The sequence below is a fragment of the Entelurus aequoreus genome, linkage group LG05 (genome assembly GCF_033978785.1).
Source record: "Entelurus aequoreus isolate RoL-2023_Sb linkage group LG05, RoL_Eaeq_v1.1, whole genome shotgun sequence".
In the NCBI taxonomy this organism is placed as follows: domain Eukaryota; kingdom Metazoa; phylum Chordata; class Actinopteri; order Syngnathiformes; family Syngnathidae; genus Entelurus; species Entelurus aequoreus.
Window position 1 is genome coordinate 26,592,030 of NC_084735.1, and position 12,412 is coordinate 26,604,441.

Sequence of the window (12,412 nt, forward strand, 5' to 3'; positions counted from 1 at the left end):
GGTGTCCTGCCACAGTCAGTAACAAATAAACAGAAAACAGTAGTGGTCAAATACAAATAAGGCAACAAGAGAAGTATCCTACACTTCTCTTTTGTAAAGTAAATCTGAACAGCCTATATGGGCATCTACATCAACTATATGATTTGCCTGAGAAGCTGGACAGGACAAAAAACAAAAAACAAAAAAAAAAAATTAATTTGTGGCGGACGTAATTCTTTCGTGGCGGGCTGCCACAAATAAATCAATGTGTGGGGAAACACTGTATTTACAGCACCTCTCATGACGGAATTACACGAAACCCCCAGGAAACAATAGCAATGTCCCTGTCCGGGCTGCTGAGTACAATATGGCGGATAACCAAAGTATGAAGGAAATGGTTTGTCCAGGGTACTCCGCACAATATGGCTGACTTGACAATAAATAACAAAGACGCTTAAGATGATGTTTTCAGGATAGAAATGACCATTATAACATCATTGCCATGTTTTAGCTTTAGTGCTGACATTTTGACTCCTCCCACAGTCCAACATGAAGAGCCTGGAGCACGAGTTGCACTGCCCCGTCTGCAAGGACATCGTCAGGCAGCCCGTGGTGCTGCCTTGCCTTCACAGCGTGTGCCTCATGTGTGCCTGCGAGGTGCTGGTGGCCAGCGGCTACCCGCCGCCGGAGCTCCCCGCCGAGCCCAACTCGCCCGCCTCCACGCCCAACACGCGCTCCCCGCGGCAGCTCCGCAGGCCCACGCCAAAAGCCGAGCAGCGGCCCATCGACCGGGTACTGCGGGCAGGTAAGGTCCGGTCACTTAAAGCAGTGTTTTTCAACTAGTGTATCGTGAGAGATTATGTAATTTCACCTAATTGGGTTAAAAATATTTTTTGCACACAGGTAATTATAATCCGTGAATATTGTGCCGTTGTTGAGTGTCTTTACTGTCTAGAACTCGGCAGAGTAACCGTGTAATACTCTTCCAACCGGTATAGCTCGGTTGGTAGAGTGGCCGTGCCATCAACCTGAGGGTTGCAGGTTCGATTCCCGCTTCCGCCATCCTAGTCACTGCCGTTGTGTCCTTGGGCAAGACACTTTACCCACCTGCTCTCAGTGCCACCCACACTGGTTTAAATGTAACTTAGATATTGGGTTTTCACTATGTAAAGCGCTTTGAGTCACTAGAGAAAAGCGCTATATAAATATAATTCACTTCACTTCACTTCATCAGTAGGTGGCAGCAGGAAGCTAATTGCTTTGTAGATGTCGGTAACACGCATACTTGCCAACCCTCCTGAATTTTCCGGGAGAATCCCGAATTTCAGTGCCTCTCCAGAAAATCTCCCGGGACAACCATTCTCCCAAATCTCACCCGATTTCCAGCCAGACTTAAGGCACGTCCCCTTCAGGTCCGTGCGGACCTGAGTGAAGACAGCCTGTCGTCACGTCCGCTTTTCCTTCATATAAACAGCGTGCCGGCCCAGTCACGTTATAATATCTACGGCTTTTGGAGAGTAAACAGCTGCACACGCAACAAGAAGGAGACGAAGCAGAAGAACGAAGGAGAGACAGTCATGGCGACGACGAGTGACAGAGAATGGAACGAGGGTGGACAATTCAACCCTAAACTCACTCCTTTCCTGCAAATTAAATTTCACAGATGCTGCCCACACCTATGCTCCTTCAAAGGCTGTGCTACTGACTGCAAAGCATTGCACTTTCAAATACAACAATGAGTAGAGGAGTGTTATGTGTGTGCATATGTGTGAATAAATGAACACTGAAATTGAAGTATTTCTTTTATTTATGCCTTGCATGGCAGCTCCCGCCATCAGTGTGTGAATGTGTGTGTGAATGGGTGAATGTGGAAATACTGTCAAAGCGCTTTGAGTACCTTGAAGGTAGAAAATCGCTATACAAGTATAACCCATTTATCATTGTATATATATATATATATATATATATATATATATATATATATATATATATATATATATATATATATATATATATATATATAATAAATGACTTTCAGTGAATTCTAGCTATATATATAATAAAATACATTTTTATTATATATATATATATATATATATATATATATATATATATATATATATATATATATATATATATATATATATATATATATATATATATATATATATATATATATATATATATATATATATATATATATATGGGTGTATATACATATATATATATATATATATATATATATAAATATAAATATATTTATATATATATATATATACTGTATATATATATATATACACATACATACACATATATATATACACATATATATATATACACGTATATATATATATATATATATATATATATATATATATATATATATATATATATATATATATATATATATATATATATACACCCATATATATATATATATATATATATATATATATAATAAAATTTTATTTTATTATATATATAGCTAGAATTCACTGAAAGTCATTTATTTTATATATATATATATATATACAATGATAAATGGGTTATACTTGTACAGCGCTTTTCTACCTTCAAGGTACTCAAAGCGCTTTGACAGTATTTCCACATTCACCCATTCACACACACATTCACACACTGATGGCTGGAGCTGCCATGCAAGGCGCTAACCAGCAGCCATCAGGAGCAAGGGTGAAGTGTCTTGCCCAAGGACACAACGGACGTGACTTGGATGGTAGAAGGTGGGGATTGAACCCCAGTAACCAGCAACCCTCCGATTACTGGCACGGCCACTCCACCAACTTCGCCACGCCGCTAGTATATATATATATATATATATATATAAATATATATATAAATATATATATATATATATATATATATATATATATATATATAAATATATATATAAATATATATATATATATATATATATATATATATATATATATATATATATATATATATATATATATATATATATAAAATAAAAATGTATTTTATTATATATATAGCTAGAATTCACTGAAAGTCATTTATATATATATATATATATATATATATATATATATATATATATATATATATATATATATATATATATATATATATATATATATATATATATATATATATATATATATGTATATATATATATATAAGAAATACTTCAATTTCAGTGAATTCTAGCTATAAATATACTCCCCCCGACCCCGCCCACCTCAAACCCCCCCCCCCCCCCCAAATCTCCTGAATTCGGAGGTCTTAAGGTTGGCAAGTACGGTAACACGTCGTGTCATGATCACAATATGCAGACGACAGCGGGAGGCAGCGTGCAGGCAATAAAGTATCTAATGCTTAAACCAAAAATAAACAAAAGGCGAGTACCGCTAAGAAAAGGCATGGAGGCTTAGGCATGGCTATGCAAAACAAAACTTAAAACTCAACTGGCTGCAAAGTAAACGAAACACAAAATGCTGGACGACAGCAAAGACTTACAGTGTCCGTACATGACATGACAATCAAAAATGTCCCCATCAAAGAAGGAAAGCGTCCACACAACTTAAATAGTCTGCATTGCGAAAACATAGCAGGTGTGGAGAACAGCGCTCAAGGAAGACATGAAACTGCAACAGGAAAATACCAACAAAACAGGAAAAAACACCAAAATAAGAGCGCAAGACAAGAACTAAAAGACTACACACAGGAAAACACAAAAAAACTCAAAATAAGTCAAGGGGTGACAGTACACCTTACTTTGAGACAAAAGCTATACTGATGCATGCTTGGTTATGGTTTGAATTAATATCCAACAATTGCGAGAAGGACTTTTTATTGTCTCAGGATTTTTTCAATGAAAAAAATGTGCCTTGGCGTAAAAAAGGTTGAAAAACACTGACTTAAAGGGTGCACTTGGGTTTAGGGTTGTCCCGACACCAATATTTTGTATTTCGATACTTTTCTAAATAAAGGGGCCCACAAAAAAATGGCATTATTGGCTTTATTTTAACCAAAAATCTTACAGTAAATTAAACATATGTTTCTTATTGCGAGTTTGTCCTTAAATAAAATAGTGAACATACAAGACAACTTGTCTTTCAGTAGTAAGTAAGCAAACAAAGACTCCTAATTTAGTCTGCTGACATATGCAGTAACATATTGTGTCATTTATCATTCTATTGTTTTGTCAAAATTATGAAAGACAAGCTGTAAAAATGTATTATTAATCCACTTGTTCATTTACTGTTAATATTTGGTTATTTTCCGTTTCAACATGTTCTATCTACACTTCTGTTAAAACGTAATAATCACTTATTCTTCTGTTGTTTGATACTTTTTTATACTAGTTTTGGATGATACCACAAATTTAGGTATCGATCCGATACCAAGTAGTTACAGGATCATACAATGGTCATAATTTAAGTCCTCACGTATCCAGGGACGTATTTACTGAGTTTATAAACAAAATATAAATTAAAAAAAAAGGAAAAAATATTTTGTGACAACACAAAATATCGATTTAATCATATTAGTATTGACTACATACCAGAGGTGTGGACTCGAGTCACATGACTTGGACTTGAGTCAGACTCGAGTCATGAATTTGATGACTTTAGACTCGACTTGACAAAATGTAAAGAGACTTGCAACTCGACTTAGACTTTAACATCAATGACTTGTGACTTCACTTGGACTTGAGCCTTTTGACTTGACATGACTTGCTACTTTCCCCAAAACCTAAAGCTTAAAACATAATTTGGAGCGCTCCGTATTTTTCATTTTGTACGTGTCTGTCTATCAGCGTGTGTGCTGCTTGTCAGCGTGTGTGCTCTCAGTACAACAGCCAATCAAATTAGAACTACATTGTTTTCATCACACAGCATTCAGCCAATCAAATTGCAGGACAACAAATGAACAAGAGTTGTCAAACAACACGCCAGTGAGAAAGATTTATACCAAAGTTGGTTTCGTTCGGGTATAAAAACTACGACTTGGTCTACAAAAAACGAATTGCCGTATGCAAATCACGCAGTTCGAATATTACAGACGGAGACGCAACAACTTCCAACTTCGTTCGACATTTGAAGTTGCACAAAGAAGGGTAAGTTTTGAATGTAAGCTAACGTTTATTGGCTAAGTAACGTGACTTTTATTTGCTGTGTAGTTAAATCAGTGAGGCTGTAAACTCACTGCTAACGTCATAACCATAGACATCTTATAAGTAGACGCAGCATCGAGCGCTACTGCCTACTGGCGCAGACGAGACGCGGGGCCGCCATCTTGGAGTGGTGATCCGCTCCACTCAGTGCAATTCATTTGGCAGGAGCAATGAACTGTCAGCGCATTTAATTCATTTTACCTCACTGAATACCACTCATTTTCACACGCTTTTTTGTCATACGTGTAGCTATGATAACGGACACATGTTTTATTATTCATAGTTTGCTTAACAGTAATATAATATTCTTATATGCTATAAGTGACCAGACGTCCGAGATCAAAACTGGGAATATAAACCCAGAGAAGGGGGAAAAAAACGGTCAGCTATTTTTAAGTTGAAGAAACAATATGATTACGTTATATATACATGCGTATATCCTACATAAACAATGTATGAATACATTAGATATCTATATATCTTATAGACTGCATCTCTGTTGCTGCAGCAGCAGAGAGTTTATTCTGTCTTGACACTTTGTATTGATATTTTGTATTACATTCTTCCCTTAAATGATCATGTTTACAGTGATTGTTATATATGTATTTTTTATGTATGTCGCTTTGGATAAAAGCGTCTGCCAAATACTTAAACATATATAAACACCTGAAACTCTTTATATCAGCTAAAACCACCAATCTGTTTCACTGGATTCAGAATAAAACCAAATTCTGTCTTACCCAACAATGTTAGTATTTGAATATTGTTACTTGAAGACTTATTCCTGGTTACAATTATACTGTTAAGAAAGTATTGTCTTATATTTTGCCTAAAATGAGAATGCATCATAATCAGTGGCGGCTGGTGAATTTTGTTTTAGGTGGGGCTGAAAGTTTGTAAACCAAACCCCTGTAGGGGTGTCATCCTCCCCCAGAAGATTTATTTGTGATTTTCACATACAAATATTGAAGATCTTTGCTCCTTCTCAACTCTGTGGTAATGTTATTTTCATAAAATACAACCAATAGTACATTAATGTTAAATCTTACTTGTGAAAAGTAATCCCCCGATTCCTATTTTCAACAGTCCGCTCATTTGAGCAGGAAAACGCTGAACACTAGCCCGGCATCTTTGTTTTCTACCTGTCAACTGTCAGTTTAGGCTGCTCGCCGGCTCCTCATCACCACTTCAAGATGCAATTTGCTCGCGTCACAGCAACCAATACTGCGTGTACTTACAAGATGTCTGTGGTTATAACATCATTTCAAACACAGGAATATGTTGCGTCCACTGCAGTTTGCCACCTTATTCATACTTTTTGTCAAGTGATTTTTTTAAGCAGGGTTGCATGAGGTACCTACATATAATGTTACGTTAGTCAATGTATCACACACAGTAACATAACGTTAGACGGCGGTCAGCAGCACAGCATATTTTAGCCACCTACAAAAAGACAAACATAGTCAAATAAAGGTCAGTTAAAATGTATACTATATTAAGAATATGTGTACATATTGCATAGGGCCCTGACATCTAAAAAGTACAACTCTGTTCATTGTTATGTTCATGTATTTGTTATGTTTTTCATGTGTACGCACACATAAACACACATACAGTATGAGATGAGATCAATGAGATAAGGTAAGAACAGAATAGAAACTGCTGTGGAACTAGTTACAATGCAATATGCCATGGAAATACAATGTTAACACTTTTGTACAAATAAGTACAGTTGCACTTGTTTTTGCAAATGTGTTTATTCTGTAAAGGAATGAGTTAAATGTTTAAAATTGTTTAAACTATTAAAATGACTGGTTAATAGTGCCATTATGAATTGCAATGTCAGTACTATTTTTTTTCCTGCTATTTCAAATGCACTTGTTTTAATAAATAAATACAGCGGTTTAAAAGCATACACAATCTGTGTAAAAATATTAGTCTGTGGTTAAAAGGACTTGAAAGGACTCGAAACTCAAAATGCAGGACTTGTGACTTGACTTGAGACTTTCCAGTCTTGACTTTGGACTTGACTCGGGACTTGCCTGTCTTGACTCGGGACTTGACTCGAGACTTGAGGGCAAAGACTTGAGACTTACTTGTGACTTGCAAAGCAATGACTTGGTCCCACCTCTGCTACATACGCTATTGTACTTGGTATCATTACAGTGGATGTCAGGTGTAGATTCACCCATGGCATTTGTTTACATTCAGGCGCGCTAGTTTTTGTTAGCGGTGACGCCAATGAGCTATTGTATCCTATTGTGTAGTGTAGCATGTTTAGCTATTCCTCGTCCTGCAGGGATGATACTTGTAAGAAACGTACTTTATTTGTCGCCATGGAGGCGAGGATTAGTGATTTAGAAGTAGCTAAAACATTGCCGACTGCGGATAGACGTTAGCCGCTAGCTAGCTAACCATGTCTTAAAGCACCTCTTCCTGAGGGCGTTTCAGTGTTATAACTTCACCTTGATAATTAGTTTTTAAGCCAAAATGCGTCCGTTTTCCCTTTTCTGTCTACACACTGTGTCTGCTTGTAAGTACTCCGTGATTGTGCGCTGCCGAACATGCTCTTCGGCTCGTAAACACAGCAAGTCATGACGTAACGACGCGCCGTCATGCCCATTAAGAAAAAAGGGAAACCGGTATTTTTTCAAACAGAGTATAGTACTGTTTTTGATTCGTTAGTACCGTGATACTACACTAGTACCGGTATCTTGTACAACCCTACTTGGGTTTTGGAAAAAATTAATCCGCCGTTATTTTCGTCTGGTTTTGGAGGTCCCCACCCGCCGTCACCATCCATGCCCCGCTCTCCGGGATACCTGGGGCGCCGCCGCAAAGAGGGCCCGCCGCCCTTGATTATGATGTTCCCCTGCGTCCCCTGTGGACGGGACGTGGAGCTCGGGGAGAAAGGCCTCACCGACTGCCTGCGTAACCTCACCTTGGAGCGCATAGTGGAGAGGTAACGCACGCACACATCGCACAACCAATGTTGTAATGGCAGTGAGTCAGCATTAATAGCGCTGATGGGTTGATTGTAAACAAGAGTACGGCAAGTGTAACACACAATATTTTAAAGTGCATGCAGAGGTGAACACAGAAAATACTATGGAAATATTAGCGATTTGTGTGTCTGTTTAGATTTGTGGGTGTAAACAAAAAAATTACATATTGCGATTTGTGTGTCTGTGTTTAGATTTGTGAGTTTGTAAACAAAGCTCTGTGCATTTGAGTTGCGATTTGTGTGGCTCTGTTTAGATTTGTGTGTGTGTAAAACAATCTGTGCGTCTGTGTTCAAGTCTGAGTGAAGCAGGTACCCTTAATCAACTGTTGCAATTTGTGTGCCTGTGTTTGGATTTGTGTGCGTGTAAAACAATCTGTGTGAAGCAGGGACCCTCAATCAGCTGTTGCAATTTTTGTTAGTGTTAAGATTTGTGTGTGTATAAACAAAACATCCGTTTGTCCGTGTTGAAATTTGTGTGTCTGTGTTTAGATTTGTGTGTATGTGTGTGTAAAGGAAATATGTGCGTTTGTGTTGCTATTTGTGTGTCTGTGTTTAGATTTGTATGTGTGTGTAGAGGAAATCTGTGCGTTTTTGTTGCGATTTGCATATCTGTGTTTAGAATTGTGAATGTGTAAACAAAACTCAGTGCGTCCATGTTGCAATTTGTATGTTTATTGTATGTTTATATTTGTGTGTGTGCAAACAAAACCGTTGCGATTTGTGTGCCTGTGTTTAGATTTGTGTGTGTGTGTAAAACAATCTGTGTGAAGCAGGCACCCTTAATCGGCTGTTGCAATTTGTGTCCGTGTTTAGATTTGTGTGTGTGTGTAAACAAAACCTATGTCTGTTTGTGTTACGATTTGTGTGTCTCTGTTTAGATTTGTAAGTTTGTAAACAAAACTCTGCGCGTTCGTGTTGTAATTTGTGTGTCTCTGGTTAGATTTGTGTATGTGTAAAACAATCTGTGCATCTGTGTTCAATTCTGTGTGAAGCAGGAACCCTTAATTGGCTGTTGCAATTGGTGTCAGTGTTAAGATCTGTGTGTGTGTAAACAAAACCTCTGTCTGTTTGTGTTGCAATTTGTGTGTCTGTGTTTAGATTTGTATATGTGTGTGTGTGTAGAGGAAATCTGTGCGGTTTTGTTGTGATTTGTGTATCTGTGTTTTGATTTGGGAATGTGTAAACAAAACTCAGTGCGTCCGCAATTTGTATGTCTCTGTTTAGATTTGTGTGTGTGCAAACAAAATTATGTGTGTGTCTGTTGCGATTTGTGTGCCTGTGTTTAGATTTGTGTGTATGTGTAAAATAATCTGTGTGAAGCAGGGACCCTTAATCAGCTGTTGCAATTTGTGTCAGTGTTTAGATTTGTGTGTGTGTAAACAAAACCTCTGTCTGTCTGTGTTGCAATTTGTGTGTCTCTGTTTAGATTTGTGTGTGTGTAAAGAAAACCTCTGTCTGTTTGTGTCGCGATTTGTGTGTCTGTGTTTAGATTTGTTTGTGTGTCTAAAGGAAATCTGTGCATTTGTGTTGCGATTTGTGTGTCTCTGGTTAGATTTGTAAGTTTGTAAACAAAACTATGTGCGTTTGTGTTGTGATTTGTGTGTTTCTGTTGAGATTTGTGTGTGTGCAAACAAAACAATGTGCGTGTCTGTTGCGATTTTTGTGCCTGTGTTTAGATTTGTGTGAGTGTAAAACAATCTGTGTGAAGCAGGCACCCTTAATCGGCTGTTGCAATTGGTTTCAGTGTTTGGATTTGTGTGTGTGTAAACAAAACCTCTGTTTGTCTGTGTTGCGATTTGTGTGTCTCTGTTTAGATTTGTGTGTGTGCAAACAAATCCTCTGTCTGTTTGTGTTGCGATTTGTGTGTCTGTGTTTAGATTTGTTTATGTGTCTAAAGGAAATTTGTGCGTTTGTGTTGCGATTTGTGTGTCTCTGGTTAGATTTGTAAGTTTGTAAACAAAACTATGTGCGTTTGTGTTGTGATTTGTGTGTATCTGTTTAGATTTGTGTGTGTGCAAACAAAACTATGTGCGTGTCTGTTGCGATTTGTGGGCCTGTGTCTCGATTTGTGTGTGTGTGTAAAACAATCTGTGTGAAGCAGGGACCCTTAATCGGCTGTTGCAATTTGTGTCAGTGTTTAGATTTGTGTGTGTGTAAACAAAACCTCTGTCTGTTTGTGTTGCGATTTGTGTGTCTCTGTTTATATTTGTGTGTGTGTAAACAAAACCTCTGTCTGTTTGTGTTGCGATTTGTGAGTCTGTGTTTAGATTCGTTCATATGTGTAAAGAAAATCTGTGCGTTCGTGTTGCGATTTGTGTGTCTCTGTTTAGTTTTGTAAGTTTGTAAACAAAACTCTGTGCGTTTGTGTTGTGATTTGTGTGTCTCTGCTTGGATTTGTGTGGGTGTAAAACAATCTGTGCGTCTGTGTTCAATTCTGTGTGAAGCAGGGACCCTTAATCGGCTGTTGCAATGTGTGTCAGTGTTTACATTTGTGTCTGTGTTTAGATATACGGTACATGTATAAAAACATCTGCATGACCGTATTGTGATTTGTGTGTCTGTGCTTAGATATGTGTGTATGTAAAAAAATCTGTTTGTCTGTTTTGCGGTTTGTGTCTGTGTTTAGCTTTGTGTGTTAAAAAAAAATCTGTGCCTCTGTTTTGCGATGTGTGTGTCTGCGTTTAGAGTTGTGCCAATGATGTTAAAGAGACTTTTGATTCGAATAGTGGGCGATACTGATGGTCGATACCACACTGATACTTTTTACTTTTCAATGTCATTGCCATTGAATATTTTGTCACAACTGTAGGGCAAAATAACGACAACAAACATTGTTTGAATTTGTTGATAAGGCAATATTTATATTCTATATATTAGATATAGCATTCTCTCCATAATAACCTGATCAATCCCATTTCTCTTGTCATACAATTACTGTTGCAATTAGCTTAAAGGCCTACTGAAACCCACTACTACCGACCACGCAGTCTGATAGTTTATATATCAATGATGAAATCTTAACATTGCAACACATGCCAATACGGCCGGGTTAACTTATAAAGTGCAATATAAATTTCCCACCACACTTCCGGTTGAAAAAGCCTTCGGAGGATGACGTATGCTGAAAGGTACATACAGGTTTTGAGGCAACATATGTTGCCATCCAAGCAATGTTATCATGGACGCCCCTGCTTATTTCAACAAGACAATACCAAGCCGTGTGTTACAACAGCATGGCTTCATTGTAAAAGAGTGCAGGTACTAGACCGGCCTGCCTGTAGTCCAGACCTGTCTCCTAAAATACCATAACATAGACCCCAGACTGTTGAACAACTTAAGCTGTACATCAAGCAAGAATGGGAAATAATTCCAGCTGAAAAGCTTCAAAAATTGGTCTCCTCAGTTCCCAAACTTTACTGAGTGTTGTTAAAAGGAAAGGCCATGTAACACAGTGGTAAAAATTAACCTGTGCCAACTTTTTTGCAATGTGTTGCTGCCATTAAATTCTAAGATAATGATTATTTGCAAAAACTGATACTTTTTACTTGAAATGTCATTACCATTGAATATTTTATCACTACTATAGGGCAAAATAACGACAACAAATATTGTTTAAATTTGTTGTTAAGGCAATATTTATATTCTATATATTAGATATAGCATTCTCTCCATAATAACCTGATCAATCCCATTTCTCTTGTCATACAATTACTGTTGCATTTAGCTTAAAGGCCTACTGAAACCCACTACTACCGACCACGCAGTCTGATAGTTTATATATCAATGATGAAATCTTAACATTGCAACACATGCCAATACGGCCGGGTTAACTTATAAAGTGCAATTTTAAATTTCCCGCCACACTTCCGCTTGAAAAAGCCTTCGGAGGATGACGTATGCGGGTGACGTAGCCCGGGGAACAGAGGTATGCCTTCCCCATTGATTACAATACAAAAAAGCTCTGTTTTCATTTCATAATTCCACAGTATTTTGGACATCTGTGTTGGTGAATCTTTTGCAATTTGTTTAATGAACAATGGAGGCTGCAAAGAAGAACGTTGTAGGTGGGATCGGTGTATAGCGGCTGGCTGTAGCAACACAACAAGGATTACTCACTTGGATAGCTGACGCGCTAGCCGATGCTAACCGGCCACCGCACGGACGATCGGGTGAAGTCCTTCGTCGCGCCGTCGATCGCTGGAACGCAGGTGAGCACGGGTGTTGATGAGCTGGGCAGATGAGGGCTGGCTGGCGCAGGTGGAGCGCTAATG

General features: G+C 37.9%; 1 protein-coding gene across 3 annotated transcripts in view; it reads left to right on the forward strand.

Moving 5' to 3' along the window:
• trim46b (tripartite motif containing 46b) overlaps positions 1-12,412 on the forward strand; it is a 57,854-nt gene that overhangs the window by 15,117 nt on the left and 30,325 nt on the right. For all 3 annotated transcript variants that reach the window (XR_009826228.1, XM_062047548.1, XM_062047549.1), the window contains exons 2-3: positions 523-784; positions 7,916-8,099. Coding sequence is in view for 2 of the 3 variants with exons in the window: in XM_062047548.1 (XP_061903532.1) it covers positions 523-784; positions 7,916-8,099 (446 nt within the window). In the remaining variant the exon portion in view is untranslated. The remainder of the gene's footprint in view (positions 1-522; positions 785-7,915; positions 8,100-12,412) is intronic.